The 16,024-nt window shown below is 33.9% G+C and overlaps 1 protein-coding gene across 1 annotated transcript; it reads left to right on the top strand.

Annotated features, from left to right (window-relative positions):
• The first annotated feature begins 2,818 nt into the window (after positions 1-2,818).
• LOC112765860 (protein DETOXIFICATION 27) lies at positions 2,819-7,760 on the top strand. The gene is made up of 8 exons (XM_025811722.3): positions 2,819-3,301; positions 3,392-3,933; positions 4,086-4,172; positions 4,278-4,334; positions 5,226-5,464; positions 5,589-5,707; positions 6,676-6,762; positions 7,574-7,760. Exons 1-8 carry the CDS (start codon positions 3,026-3,028, stop codon positions 7,625-7,627), a joined length of 1,461 nt encoding a protein of 486 aa, XP_025667507.1. The 5' UTR covers positions 2,819-3,025; the 3' UTR covers positions 7,628-7,760.
• The last annotated feature ends 8,264 nt before the right edge of the window (positions 7,761-16,024 follow it).

Here is a 16,024-nt window from a genome sequence, read left to right as displayed (position 1 = left end):
AGTTCAGCACCATTATATGCAATTTCAGTTTCATCTGCAGCCCTCGTGAGAATGCTCTCTTTATTCGTAAAAGTGAGCGTGAAGTTGTTCTTCTATCTTGTATGTTGATGACATAGTGTGTGTTTGGATTTCAGTTTGCATAAAATTGATTTTGCAAACTTGATTTTGATGAAAAGTAAGTTTGTATTAACGTGATTTATGTTTGGCAATCTTTATATCAAAATGGATTATACTAAATAAATGTTGTTTGGATTATACTACTTAAAATCACTTTTAGATGAAAAATACTAAAAGAGACATCAATAATAATAATATTTAGTCACCAAAAAAAAAAAATTTAAATAATATTTTATATTATCCTATCATTTTACTTTATATTTGAATAGATATTATTAAAAGACATTATTTTATAATAAAATTAATATTTATTTACTAAATTAAAATAATATAAAATTGACAAAATATATTTTAATACATAAAAATACTAATAAATATCAAATTAAAAGATAAAATACTAATAAAATACATAAAAAATAATAAAAAATTTCATATACAAATAATAAGAATTTATATTAACAATAGTTGTCATATGAATAAAAAATCAATAAAAATATAACATTAGAATACCAAAAAAATAATATAAAAATATTTATCATATAAATAAAAATACAATAAAAAACATAAAAATCAAAATATGAAAGAGAGTACTAAAAATAATAAAAAAATTTGATACCTTAGCATGATTGAAACAAATCTAAAATATTTTGATGAAAAAAAATTTGGAACGAAAAATATACACAAATAATTACTGTGAAAGTTATATGGTTACTTGCATCCTTCTTACAGAAAAAAATGAAGGGTAGAGTTGGTAGAAAAGGAATGAATTTCTCATCTAATTTCTCAACTGTAATCAACCTTCCCCAACGTAAACGCAGAAGCTATAATTTTTTGCTTCACATGAACGTACGTTCAGAGGTGAAAGCAATTTTGGGTTTATAGTTTCACAAAGTTGCTAAACATAAAAATGAGACGTTAAGACACTCAAACATACTTCTCTCTTCTCCAACGTGAATCCCAAACACACCCATGATCATTGTTGGAGATGATGTTGATAGTATCTTTGATTTCAAAGCAACCCTTCACCACACTTTGGAGATAAAAAATCTTGGTTATCTCAGTTATTTTCTTAGTCTAGAAGTCATATCCTCAGATGATGGTATCTATCTCTCTCAAGTATGCTTCGGATTAGGGGTGTTCATAGGTTGGATGAAAATCGAGTTTGATGTGACCCTGATCCGGCCCAAAATATATATCGGGCCTATTGTTAGAGCTGAACCCGACTCTAAACCCGATGAAACCTACACACTTTCGGGTCACAATTATACCAGGTAAAAACCGGGTGAAAACCGGGCCATTAGCATTACATTGTCTTGATACCTTCTTGTAAGCTAGCATGTGAAAATATTCAAAATTTCAAGACTCCAACCATTATTTGACATGGTAAAATTTACTTAGAAAAATATAACAAGAACCAACCCTTCTCTAAAATTAAAACATAACCACAATCAATACTAATATTCTCTAATAACACCAAATATTTAAATCAATACAAATAACACAATATTATGTATTAGTCTAAAGTCTTATGCATTTTAAACATAAAACATTAACTTATAGTCTTATAATGACTAATAACACAAAATATTAAGGTTTACAAAAATTAAACATAAAGATAGCCATCATCCATCAATAATAACACAAAATATTAACTGTGTATGATGACCGGACTACCGGGTTGGGTATTCGGGCCGAGCCGGACCATGCACGCCCCTGCTTCGGATCTTCTTGCTCGAGCCAGAATTACCGATAGTCGCACTGAGTCTACTCCCTTTGAGCCTAATGTTCGATTTACCCCTATGGATGACACTGTTTTAGATAATCCCACTCTTTATCGACAGTTAGTTGAAGGTCTCATCTATTTGACTGTCACACGACCAGACATTGCCTATCCAGTTCATGTTCTCAGCCAGTTCTTGTTAGCTTCTTGTACTACTCACTATGCGGCAGTTCTTCGCATTTTTCGCTACATGAAAGGCATTCTGTTTCATGGCCTTCATTTTTCTGCCTATTCATTTTTATCCTTTCGTGCGTACTCAGATGTTGATTGGACTGGTGATCCCACTGATCGTCGTTCTAATAGTGGTTATTGTTTGTTTCTTGGTGACTCTCTCATTTCCTAGCGAGCCAAGAAGCAAACGTTCACTGTTCGATCAACACACAGAAACTGAATACCGTGCTCTCGTTGACATCACTGCTTAGGTTGTCTTAATTTATTGGTTTCTCGAAGACTTGAGTGCTCCTTAGTCGTCTCCAACTGATGTTTTTTTGTGACAATCGTAGTGCTATTCAGATTACTGATAATAATATTTTTTATGAACGCATCAAACACATTGAGATTGATTGTCACTTTGTTCGACAACGTCTCCTTATTGATGCTATTCATCTCACAACTGTTGGAACTCTGGATCAGACTGTTGATATCTTCATGAAGAGTTATCATCCTACTCATTTTCGAACTCTAGTGTCCAAAATTAAGATAATATCCTTAGCTCTCACTTAAGTTTGAAGAGAGATATTAGAGTATAATTAGGATTAATTTAAATCAATTAGTATTATTTATATTTATATAACATATCTATATATTTATTATTAAATTTTATACTTCTATTATTTTAATTCTTCTAACACTTATATATTTTTATATTATTATACATTTTTTGACGCATTAAATAATACACAAAAATACTTTTTTAAAATTACTCTATTGTTTCTATCATATAGAAAATAATTTTCAATCTATTAATCATTTTTTCTCTTCACGATATCATGGATCTAGATGTATTTGTTTTGGTAAACTCAATTTCTTATAGGAAATCTAAATCTAGGTCGTTGAACACTTACGGTCACTGTCAAGAAAAAGTATCTAAATCTGCACTGCATTGCTCACACACATTTAATCAAACACATGGTGGGCAGTAACAGTGGCAGTGGTACTATCATCATCAACGAAGCAGAGAGTCCCTTGCTACATCAACCCCACGACGAAGCCACTCTCATACAACGAACATGCTCCGAATCAAACAGCCTTTGGCAAATTGCTGCCCCTTCCATCTTCACCCGCCTTGCCATGTTCTCCATCACCGTCGTCACGCAGTCCTTCGCCGGCCACCTCTCCGACATCGACCTCGCCGCCTTCTCCATTTCCTGCACCGTTCTCATCTCCATCACCTTCGGATTCTTGGTAACCATTTTCAACTTCCTCCTTCCCACTCTCACATTCCTCCACTTCTCTTCCACCTTCACCCACCTTTCCGGTTTCGTTCCTCTTTAGCTGGGCATGGCGAGCGCGCTTGAAACCCTCTGCGGCCAAGCTTACGGTGCCAGAAAGCATCACATGCTGGGAATCTACCTGCAACGCTCGTGGCTCGTTCTCTTCTTCTCTTCGCTCTTCATGATTCCGATCTTCGTGTTCGCATCTCCGATCTTGAAGTTCATTGGACAGCCTTCAGCGGTTGCAGAACGCACCGGTTTGGTTGCCATATGGCTGATCCCTCTTCACCTCAGCTTTCCCTTCCAATTCTCGCTGCAGAGATTCTTGCAGTGTCAGCTCAAGACACGTGTCGCGGCGTGGATGGCAGGTGTTTCGCTTGCCATCCACGTGGCAGTGAGTTTGGTTTTTGTGTCCAAGATGAAGGTTGGGATTGTTGGTGCTGCGCTTTCTATTGGGTTCTCGTGGTGGGTTTCGGTTGTGGGAATGCTTTCGTACACTCTCTTTGGTGGGTGTAAAGATACATGGACTGGTTTCTCTTCTGAAGCTTTTCTTGGACTCTGGGAATTCTTCAAGTTATCTTTTGCTTCTGGCATCATGCTTCTGTTAGTGTTTTACATAATTCCCTGTTATTATGTGTGGTTTTTGCGTACTTTTAATAAAGAGTGAAGATAGTTTTTTTATATTAGAGAAAAAATAAAGATATCCTATTAAGTACTCTTTGTAATTTTTGAGTATAATGTGTGTGATATTGCAGGTTAGAGAATTTCTATTACAGGTTGTTGCTTATAATGTCGGGTTATATGGACAACTCTGAGGTTGCTATCGATGCTCTTTCGGTTTGGTATGATAGATTGAGATTCCTAGTTTAGCTTGGTATTAATTGCATCCATAGCTTTTCATTTATTGGATTATATTTTATTTTGTTTCGGAATTTTGACCTTGGCAGTAATACTATTTATGCTTGGGAATCCATGATACCTCTTGGATTTTTGGCTGCATCCGGGTATGTTACTTGATTGTAACTCCACCTTTCTTCCTCTCTCAAAGCATGCTAAATAATGGATTGATAGTAGGGAGAAAAGTATGAGTATATTGAAATGTTAATTATTGGATGAGAAAATGCTCTAAAGTTTGTGTTATTCTGCTATTGCTCTCTATTTGGTTGTTGAATGTTTCCTCTCAAATTATTGTAGCAGTTAGTTCATGTTATATAAGTTCTCTTGCTGAAATTTATCTAGATGAACCATGAGATCCTTATTATTATCATTTGTATTCGATTTTGGATGAGTTTTTTCAAGAGAAAATTGTTTTCTTTCCCCTGCTTCCAAATCATGTTACAGTTTCCTAAACATGCTTCAAAGTTTGTCAATGCTCGACATTTTAATTTGTAACTGATTTTGTGAGACAGAAACTAGTTGATCTCTTGGAGATTATTGTCTATATACTATGCTGAAAGCTAAGGTGCTCTTATTGTCTATAAGTCAGAAGTTCCAAGAAAATGTCCATGAGTATTCTTGAAGATTTTCAAGTTATGATTTTCGTGACTTTTTCAAATAAAATATCTACCTACATGGATGAAACTTCTCAAAAATCAATTAGGTTGTAGACTTTTGTCTATGATGTTATATATCCAGGGTGCAGCATCAACTTGAGATTGTATTACAATTTACTAGGTCTATAAATACACTTATCTTCACCACATAATATTATCAAACATAAATTCCTCATTATTAGATATAAGCAAATAATTGCAGAAACAAAGTCCAACTGTTTAATGATACCGAACTAACAAAAATCCCACCTGTTTAATTATATAAAACTAATTCTCTGTCAACTATAAAACCAAGTAATTTTTTTTCTGCTTTACATAATTGATTGACATTATTTAACTCAGGGTGCGTGTAGCAAATGAGCTTGGCGCAGGCAACGCAAAAGGGGCAAAATTTGCAACAGCTATTTCATTGCTAAACACTGTGGTGGTGGGATTTATATTTTGGTTGATAATTATGATCTTCAATGAGAATCTTGCTTTGATCTTTACATCAAGCTCCGCTATTGTCCAAATGGTCAATGAGCTGTCAATCATGTTGGCTTTTACAATTCTAATTAATTGCCTCCAACCCGTTCTTTCAGGTTAGTGTCTTTCTAATATCGACTTTAATGAGCACCAAAGTCGAATCTCTGTCAATGATGCAAATTCTGATGTTGTTTGTCTCCAATAAATATGTGGTATCTATTTGGTCTTCACTTTTCTCAGGGGTAGCAGTGGGATGTGGAAATCAAGCAATAGTGGCATACATTAACATTGCAAGTTACTATTTGATGGGAATGCCTCTTGGGATCCTCCTAGGCTGGTTGCTGCCTTCGGGTATTATTGTAAGTCTAGCTTATACCTAAGTTACCACAAATATATGCCAAATATAAGAACTTGTTAGGTGGTTATTACTTATTAGGCATTCGAAAATGCTACTTGTCCTTTAAATTTCAGCCTTTGGTTAGCCTTTAAATTTAATGATATATTATTTTAATTTTTTATACCCACTTTCCCGATATCAGTTGTTTAAAAAATTCGGAAAGTTACTTGCTTTTTATTTTTTCTCTCTTCTAAAGATTGAATAAAGGACAACTCTCCTCTAAAGATTGAATAAAGGACAATTTTTAAAGGATATCTAGTTGCACTGTTAAGCATTTTGGTTGATCATAGCCATAGGGAATTAGGGATAGGATACTCTAGTCAAATGTGACGAATAAGATCATCTAATTTAAATTGATTTAGACTTAATTATTTTGTATGTCTTCATAGTTTCTTTAAACTTTAAATTAGGTCTTTTTAGTTTAAAATTTTGTAATCAAATCTTTATATTAGATAAAAACTTTCAATTAGGTCTTTTCTAATTATTTTTTTATTGAGAAAAATACAATTTTTCCGGAGTATTCATTTTTCTGTTTAATGTAGGATGAATTATGAGATATTAAAAACAAATATTCAAGATTATTGCATTTTTTTTCTAAAAAATAATAATTAATAAGAATTTAATTATAAATTTTTGTCTAATATAAAAATCTAAGTACAAATTTTTAAATTTTAAAAATCTAATTTAAAATTCAATAAAGTTATAGAGATTAATTGAATAATTAAATCTAGAATTTATATCTAATAAACAATAGTAAATGAAGTATTACCCACCATGTTGTATACATATCATAATATTAATATGTAAAAAAAAAATGGGTACAAACTCATAATTTATATGTTTATTGCGGATAATGTGATGCAAGCTAGCACTTGCTATAAAGTTTGTTTTACCTAAATGATTAGTTAGCTGTAATTGTTATCATGTCAGGGTATGTGGACGGGAATGTTGAGTGGAACGGTGGTTCAAACGTTGATTTTGATCATTATTACGATGAGATGTGATTGGGATAAAAAGGTATGTAAGAGCAATGAACAGGGACGGACATACGGACCCAGCGGAGGCCTTGACCCAGCTTTTTTAAAAAAAATTAATAGTAATAAGTTATTAAGTATGATTTAATTTTTTAAAAAATTTATTTAGTATTTAGTTAAATATAAATAAAAGTCTAATCTAACTTAAATATTAATGATTTCTAATATCTAAAAAGTAAGTAAAAATATTAAAAAAATTTAAAAAGATATTATTACTAATATTTTTAAATTAAATAAAATTTTTTAAATCTCATAAAGTGGATTTTTTTTTTCTTGTGAGCGTCTTTCTTTATTCATTTGGTATTAATTTTTTATGTTTTAACTATTATAACTGAGAGATCTTTTTCAGTTATGAATATTGTGAAGAATAATTCAAAAACAAAATGAAAGATGAATTTCTTGTTAATTGTCTTTTAATTATATTAAAAAAATTGTTGAAAAATTTAACACATTCTATTATCGATGAATTTTATGATACAAAAAATCGACCACTTCGTTAATAAAAAATACATACATATTTTTTATATTTTAAAATATATTCTCTATCGGTATATTTTTGTAATACATTTTATATTATATAATTTTTTGCATAATTTTTTAATATTATATATATTATTGGCTCTATAATAATATTTCTAGATTCGTCCCTCGCAATGAACACCCTACTATATACGGTGATGACAAAATCTACTGTTTTCGATTCCATCTAGTCATCTACCGTGAACTAGTAAGAACACTAACTTCTTTCAAAAAAAAAAAAAAGAACGCTAACTTTGGTTAATTTGTCATGATAGGTACTGAAAGCACAAGTTATTGTCAAGGAGAAATCACTAGTCTCCAACCAGTAACACCCAAGTACCCAACTTTCACGAGGGCGTAAAGATTCGAACTCATGTATATGCTTCGACCCTTTCTTTATTTTTGTCAGCTGTTCTTGGCTGTGTAATACTCGTTTAATTTAAAGTGAAAATTTAAGTCCAATTGTCTTCATCTATTAATTATTAATTTTACATGAAAATAATTGTACTTTAGTTTTTTTTTTTTAAATTTAAATGAATTTGAGTTTAATGATTATTGGACATTTCAATATCAGAAATGTTCAAGTGAGTGTTCCGGTAACTAAGTTACAATCAAGTCTCCAAAAAACTATTGGTTTAAATTTTAATGTGTAGTGCATATGTTAAGTCATTGGCTTACTGCATGTATTTTATTCGTTTTCTTTTTGATGTTATTTTCAAACTTTCAACACATCTAAAGTAGACTAACTATTAAAATAGTATTCGAAAATTTATATCACTCATAAAAATAATCTCAAAAAATCTTAAGAATAAATGAGTTTTCGAAAAATTTAAAAATTCAACAAAAGAATTAAAGAACTAAATATTAAATACGTATTTTAAAAAAGATTTTAGAAATTAGATTTTGATGCAAATTTTTGTAAGTATTATTAAAAAAAAAATCTTTGCATTTAAAAAATTTAGTAATTTTATGTTAAATGAATTTTTTAAAAAAAATTTATCGTGAATGATTAATTTTTTAAAAAAATAAAAAATTTAAAGATTAAATTTTGTTTAAAAATTTTTTATGTATTTTTTAAATATTTATTCAAATGTTGTCATAAAATTTTAGATTAAATAAATAAGTTATTTGTTAAATACAAATTTTTTTATTACTTATAAAAAATAATTAATAAATTATTTTTGTTGTATTTTTTAATTATTCAAATATTTATTATTAATAATATTTTTTAAATTTTTTTTGCAAACGTTTGAATTTTTTAAGTACCAAATTAATAATTAACTCGTTAAAGTATTAATCTTTTGCTCTTTTCCGTCCACATGAAATAGGTTCGTTCTTTGACCAAATTGTATTTATGTATGTACACCTTAGAGGATTCGTCTAATAAAGAAATGAAGTTTGAACTAATTCCCGATAACAAACCTCACAATAGAAAAGAAACACACCATGAGACGTTGATTAAAGCCTAAACAGTGAAAAAATGACACATCTGAAAGTGGGTCACCTGGCCTTTATACGAGTGGTGTCTTTTAATTTGTACAAATTCTAAACAGTGAAAAGAAGACACTAACTAATATTTTAGTTTGTTTTTGTTATAATTTATATAGTTATATAAGGTTATAAGGGTTGGTTATCTGAAGAGGAGTATGATTGTTGATCCAGCTGAATTTAAAAAAAATAATAAGAAAAAAATCTTAAGAAAGAGAGAGCTGAAAATTGATAGATGTGCTCGTTGAAATTGGAGATTGAAAGTGTAAGAACAAGTTCAAAAGCCTAACCTAATTGATTGAAAATGGTGATTGGATTTGAGAGGGATTAGGATTTTAAAATTGGAGAAGAAGAGGTGTATTTGGTAGAGATGATGAAAATGACCCTGTTATCAAGTTTTAAGAGAAGCATAGCGTCAATTGAAAAGAAAAGATAAGATAATGTGAATCTTAGAGCTCTGGTAGAAGAATAATTTATCAATAATTATTGTATATATGACAAGGGGTAATTTACCCTTTATTTTAGAGAGGGCATGGTAGAATTCACCTATAAAAAATAGTACATACAACGTGCTTTTAGTTTTTAATAATTGAATTATTTTCACAATTTCTCTCTCCTCAAATTTGCTATTTAAGAAGGTAGTATTTATTAATATAATACAATAATGCTAGGGAACCAAGAGATGGTCCAGCCAAAAACCTGCCAACTCCTTTTGGGTTGGGTCCCCGAAGCCCACCTCACTTCAGCAACATCCTAAAATTCACCCAAGTAAACAAAAATCACCCTAACCAAACCCTATCCTCTCCTTTCACCGTTTCATCGCAGCAGAATTTGAAAATCATCCACGGCCGCGCCAGAGTACAAGGATCATCGGGTAAACTTCTCCTCCACCTTCATCGGACGCCGCGCCTCCGTCCACCGTGTGCGGACAACAGTCGACCTCCGTAGACCGCTTCAGAATCTCGTGACGCTCCCATCTCCTCGACGTGCTTCTTCACGCGTTAATCGGAGCTTTCCCAATCTTGGACGTGACGACATCATTCCACACAGGTACGAGGAACAAGGTGTTTCTCCTTCTCACCCAGGGCGCGCTGTTGCTGCTGCATGTTGGTGTTGGCAGTGTCGTTGAAGCTTTCCTCCCTGCTCCAGCCTAGAATTCTCATGCATGTCGGTGTTGGCGGTTCCTTTTTAAAAAAGTGTCATTTTATTAAATGTGGTGACTACACAACACTTGTTATTGAGGTAAGACAAGATGAAAATATGTTATCATTCTTTAATATTGTTTGTGGCTGCCAACTACTAGGAAAACACGAAAACTTTGTGCAAAATAGTACGAGGTCTCACTTATTAGTAAAAAATATTAAAATCATGCACAGCAAAATATAATTGTCTAGGAACTGTAAACTGGCATATGGTGTTATGATCACTCATATGAATCTTGCTATTCCTTTTTAGTATAAACACTAGTTCATTGACTTGAGCTACTAGATATTTGCAATAGGGCTTGTCCTGTGAATTTATAGGCTTAGTAATATCAATATGCTTTGTCACATTAAATAATTTTGACTGAATTATAATATATGTTCTAACTATTGATTTAATTGCCTTAGAATTTGCCCTAGAATTCCTTTGTTCTTGTCAGTTTAGCCTCAACTTGCCTTGACTTGAATCAAGCTTTTTAAATTCTTATCAGATATCAGTTTTCTGAACTAGAAAAACTCACTCTTGTGATAGTTTTCTTAATCTATTAGTTTGTTAATTTTTTAATGGTGAAAAATTGCTACTAGAATTCTTTTTTATCCGATTATATAAAGAATTAATTTGCAATAAAAAATAATTCTATTTTCTTACCGATATATTCTCTAATTTTAGTTTAGTATCATCCTGCATATAAAGATAAATTATATACATTATGGATACTTGAATGTTTTTTATGGGTGACTAGCAAATTACGGATGATACTTGGTTAGTATTGAATAAAGGGTGTTGATTGATGTAGGGTTTGAGTAGCATTGATCCAACTTGTTGGATGTTGCTTTTGATTCGGGTATAATTAAGGAATGGATAGATGTTGTTTTTAACTTGGGTTTTATATGGTATTAATTGATTGTGGTTTTGTATAGCAATAACAACAATGTATAATTGAGGACGTTTTTTATGTTGGTTCTGATTTTGTATGCAGGTTTTATTAAAGGATTTGGGCCTATTTCTTGTGAACACACATCGGGATTGTGTTGCCGAAAAGCCAATCAAGATGGAAAAAAAGTGCAATGATAATTACCGTCATCAACGTGTCATTCCACATGATCTTATTTGTGACTTACAGCTACTGTTGTCATTGACAGAAATTATTAGAGTCCGGATGCTCGCCCAGCTACATTCATGACATGATGAGCACGCTAACTAAAAACAACGCCATAGAGAAGCTTGCAGAGATTGATGAAATCGGATTCGGATTCTTGAGGCTTGTTTCGAATTGATCTGTGAAGCAAGCCATCATGGTTCACCTGGCCGAGTCGTATAAGGTTAAGCCAAGAACTTTCATACTCGACGTTGGCAACATCCGCCTCAATGCCGAGTTAATCGGGCGGGTTTTCGGCAATCCGTCTCGAGGTAAGTTTCGCTCTCCAAATTACTTAGTATGCCATAGGCATATATTTTAACTTGCACTAACGCACCGACATGTTGTAGGCAATCAATTTCCAACCTTAGATGACAAAAATCCGGCCCACATGGCCATCAAAAAGAGGTTCCATAGACGGACAACAATTGAACTCCAGGATTCGGTTTATAGCTGTCCTATGGCAACGAAATCAGACAGGATGGAGTTTAGGAGATATTTTCTACTGGTAATAATGAAAATATTCCTGTGCCCTACAACACAACAGGTAATTTCGCCATGGCACATTTACCCCGTCTTGGATGTTTCTGACCCCAGAAGATTCAACTGGCCGTTGGAAACTCTAAAGTGGTTTGACATGGCAGTCGAGAAGTATAAGCTCAAAGTGAACAAAACTTGTGAGGGCTGCATGTTCGTCATGCTGGTAGGACGCATTCAATGAGTATTAGTAAATTGAGCATGTCATTTTTTTGTAGAGCATAACTTGTCCCCTTCTTCTGTCCAAGTACTCTATTTTCAGCGGTTGCAATACGGTCAGCTTGACAACGGTCATGAGCATGAGCCATGACTCGCTGCGTGAACCTCGGAACGTTTAGAAAACAAGGCACAATATATTATTTCCGAAGTACTCATTTCTTTCTAGAAATTGGTTACATTATGCCAATATGTTAGTGGATGGTGCTTCTGAGAAGCATCATGATGTTTCTTTTCTTTACTAACTGGTTATTTCTACAAATGTTTTTCAATCTCAGATATGTCAAGTAGTTGGGGATGACTCCATTTTTTAAGATGTGAATTTTTTTTTTTGAGTTTCTGGTTTCTGTGATAGTAATACTTGAGCGTTTGATTTTGATCCATGGTTTTTTTCACTTCTTAAATCAGGGGCGCCTTTTGACTAGAAAGGGTAAAAGTGAAGAGGTAGAAGGCCGATCTCCTCAAGCTGAAAGGAGAAAAGCAGCAAAAAAAAACACAACAAAAGTGTGGACAAAAAGCTTCGGTTGCACCAAGGGTAACAACATATTTACGACTTAGCGTGTTAATAAATTGACTTCATTATTGTTTATTTTGATTCACACTATTTCTACAAACATGGAAGCTTCGTCGGTACAGAGAGCAAGCAGGAAGCAATGGAAAGACGACCAACTAGAAGCACAACAAATCCACCTCCAAGTAGAACACGCTCAAGACGTGCGGAGAGATAGAAAACTAGCCCGAAGGTGAGTATACGTATATGGTAGTGTATGGATTAAATTCTGGATTAGATTAAGTAATTTCAGACGATTGATTTCAATGTAATTGGATGTTTCTTTAAGTAACATAGGAGATGTGCATAATACAGATAAGCAGGTCAACTACCAAGGAAAAGGGGGGGGGGGAGGGTTAAAAAGGACCGACCACGTAGGTCCAACCCAAAATCATCTAAAAAATAAAGATCTCCCAATGAGCTCAGATGATAGTGAGGACAATGAGCCTCTTGATAAGAGGATGCGCCGATTGTTTCACCAGGGAGTTGTCCAACAGAAAACAAGTTCGAAGACCTCTGACGGCAACCTCAATCAGAAAATCACACCCCATGAAACAACTGACTCTAGAGTTCCCGATGTAGGCACACTCTCCGTAGCACTAGTTCAGCATCAAGAATGGAAATTCGACGGGGAAGTTTTCCTATGCAAAACTATTTTTTTGGTTCTATTTTGCTCGTTAGGAAATTAGGAAATGTATGCATACAGAAATTTGCTTCTCTCTAACATTGGTTGATTTTGACGCAATAATCCTAATTTCTTGTCGATGCGAGACCCGTAGAGTGAAAGAATATGGGAATACTTTGAGCGACTTCAGTACACAGAGCCACTGCAGACCGTGATGCCAACCACTCCGTTTTGCAAGACACCCAGTCAACCGAGCCACTGGATGTCACCCAGAATGACTGGGATGGAAAAAAATCCTACCCAGTGTATTCCTATAAGGATGAATTCATTACTAAAGAGGCGAAAGCTCGACAAGGATGCTGAGGATCGAGTGTGACGATGGGGGGTCAATGCGTTGTTGGGGGAGGAGAGGGTCGTGGTGTCGTATGAAGGAAGGCTACATCTAGAACTACTCCGAGAGGACCTGTGCACACTGCAACCCCGTCACTGGATCAACAGCAACGTAAGTAGAACATAATAACACTTTGCTAGAATGAATGGAGTTCTTAATAAATATAATATCTCATAAAGATGACCCTAACAAATTAAAATTGAATGTGCAGATCGTTCAGTGGATGTATTTCAGTTTTAATGACTCAGAATCATCATGGTTTAAGGATGACTTCTACTGTATTCCTCCAGGAATTTTGGTATGAATGATTTTGTGGATTTTTAGAGTTTAAGATTTGTGTACTGAAACTAAATATGGTTGTTGTAATAGGAAACGGTGTTGCAAAAGAGGAACCTGGATTCTTTCAGGGAGATTTCTACCTTGAGTTATGTGGGGCTGGGTCCTCACTTCGGTGCCGATTCGAGATATTTAGACAAGGTAAAAGCTTCGAGGAGAAAATGGGTAAGTCAATGCATTAGATGACAAAAACTGTATGGTTTTTGCCTCTTATTCTAGGTGTTTGATGTCATTGAACGAACTAATGCTTGCATGTTACTATTTTCATACGTTTGTTTGCAACGTAGTAGTTTTTCCTCGGATGTTGCTTCTGATAGGCATTATGATGTTTCTTTTCATTGCCAATTGGATGGTTTTAGATATGTTTCTGATTTTTCATATCTTAAGTATTTAAGATTTTGTGTACTTAATTGAGAAGTGATTGGCTTTTGTTTTCTTAGATATTCCTCAACAGGTTTCATATGTTAAGAATTTAGGGGCTGTTTGTTTTTAGTGATGAAATTGTGGATGTCTCTGGTTCATTAAGCAATGCATTGCCTAATTATAATAAAAACTGTATGATTCTTGCCTTGTATTCTAGGTGTTTGATGTCATTGAATGAACTAATGCTTGCATGTTACTGTTTTGATACGTTTGTTTACAACACATTGGTTTTTACGTGGATGCTGCTTCTGATAGGCATTATGATGTTTCTTTTCATTGCCAACTGGATGGTTCTAGATATGTCTCTGAGTTTTCATGTCTTAAGCATTTACAATTGCGTGTACTTAATTGAGAAGTGATTGGCTTTTGTTTTCTTAGATATTCCTCAACAGGTTTTTGTGTGTTAAAGAGTTCTGCGGCTGTCTGTTTTTAGTAATGAAATTTTGGATGTCTTTGGTTCATTAAGTAATGCATTGCCTAATTATACTAAAAACTGTATGGTTCTTTCCTTGTATTCAGGTTGTTTGATGCCATTGAACGAACTAATGATTGCATGTTACTGTTGTGATACGTTTGTTTAGAACGCATTGATTTTTTTCCGTCTGTATTGATCGTCATTGGTGGCTGTATGCCTTTGAGGTTCTTCAAAAAAGGTTGTGGGTACTGGATAGTATGCATTCTGGAGAGCATAATGATGAACGATCGAAAATAGATGCTTATGCGGTATGCATATATCACCGAATTAGTGCAACAACATCCTTAGTCATTAAAAATTAGCATTGCTAAAGTGTAGTTGCTTTCCAGGGGAGAATTATTGAAGACGTAGCTAAAGTGTCGATGCCCGCATACGAGCCCACGGAGAACGGCCTGACTCGTTTTTATGCCAGCGTCCCAAAACAACCTAACCAGTCAATTGAACTGCCATCTATTAATAATCTTACTAGCAATTCACTTGATACAGATGCTTAGTCTCGTGGTTAAAAATAATATTTCTATCTATACATGTAGGTGTGATTGTGGTGTATACGTGATCAAGTTCATGCAGTATTGGAGTCTAGATAAACCCTTGCAATTCTGGACCAAGGTGATTTTAGAAATCCTATTACATTTAACTTGTACCTCTTTCCAATTAATTACTTTCTCGCTTCCAAATCTCTCGCTCACACACAATTATGCCATTCAGAACGTTCTACAGGAGTTTCGAAAGGAAATTAAAATAGACATAGTGATGGGTCCTCATAATTCACTCATTGGAGAGGCTCTGGAGGCATTGGACGACCATCCTATATGTTGCAACCAGCCAAGAAACAAGACTAAGGCGGTGAGATTATCCTTCACAGCACCGAGCACGAAGACCATGCTATAGCGTGCTGGGTTACCCATGAGAAAGCCAAGCAAGGGGGAGACAACTGAAGAAGACAGATGCCTAGGTAAAAATCATGTAAACGTACAGTTGTCATACTGTCTCTATAGATTCCTTGTGTTAGATTTGTGGACGTTTATATGGCATTTTCTACCTTGCAGTAGTTTCGTGTGAGTCTGAAAAATTATATTTCACTGCAGGTATATGATTTTCTACTGCTGAAACTGCAAAGTTGCTGGTGACTTTATCCAAACTTTTAAGTGGATGGTGCTTCTGATAGGAAGTAGGATGTTTCTTTTCATTGTAAATCGGATGGTTCTGGATATGTTTTCTGAGTTATCACGTGCAATGCATTCGCAGATGTGTGTACTTCATTAAGAAGTGAATGTCTTTTGTTTTTTTAGATATTTCTCAATAGGTTTCATTAAGAAGTGAATGTCTTTTGTTTCGCGAACG

Source organism: Arachis hypogaea, chromosome 17 (assembly GCF_003086295.3).
Source record: "Arachis hypogaea cultivar Tifrunner chromosome 17, arahy.Tifrunner.gnm2.J5K5, whole genome shotgun sequence".
Taxonomy (NCBI): Eukaryota; Viridiplantae; Streptophyta; class Magnoliopsida; order Fabales; family Fabaceae; genus Arachis; species Arachis hypogaea.
This window is presented reverse-complemented; position numbering and strand designations above follow the sequence as displayed.

Excerpts from the sequence above, each read along its gene's own strand:
- LOC112765860 (XM_025811722.3), top strand. The coding sequence starts at position 3,026 with ATGGTGGGCAGTAACAGTGGCAGTGGTACTATCATCATCAACGAAGCA. Across the intron at positions 3,934-4,085 it reads GCTTCTGGCATCATGCTTCT|GTTAGAGAATTTCTATTACA; the intron begins GTTAGTGTTTTA and ends GTGATATTGCAG. Across the intron at positions 5,708-6,675 it reads TGCTGCCTTCGGGTATTATT|GGTATGTGGACGGGAATGTT; the intron begins GTAAGTCTAGCT and ends TTATCATGTCAG.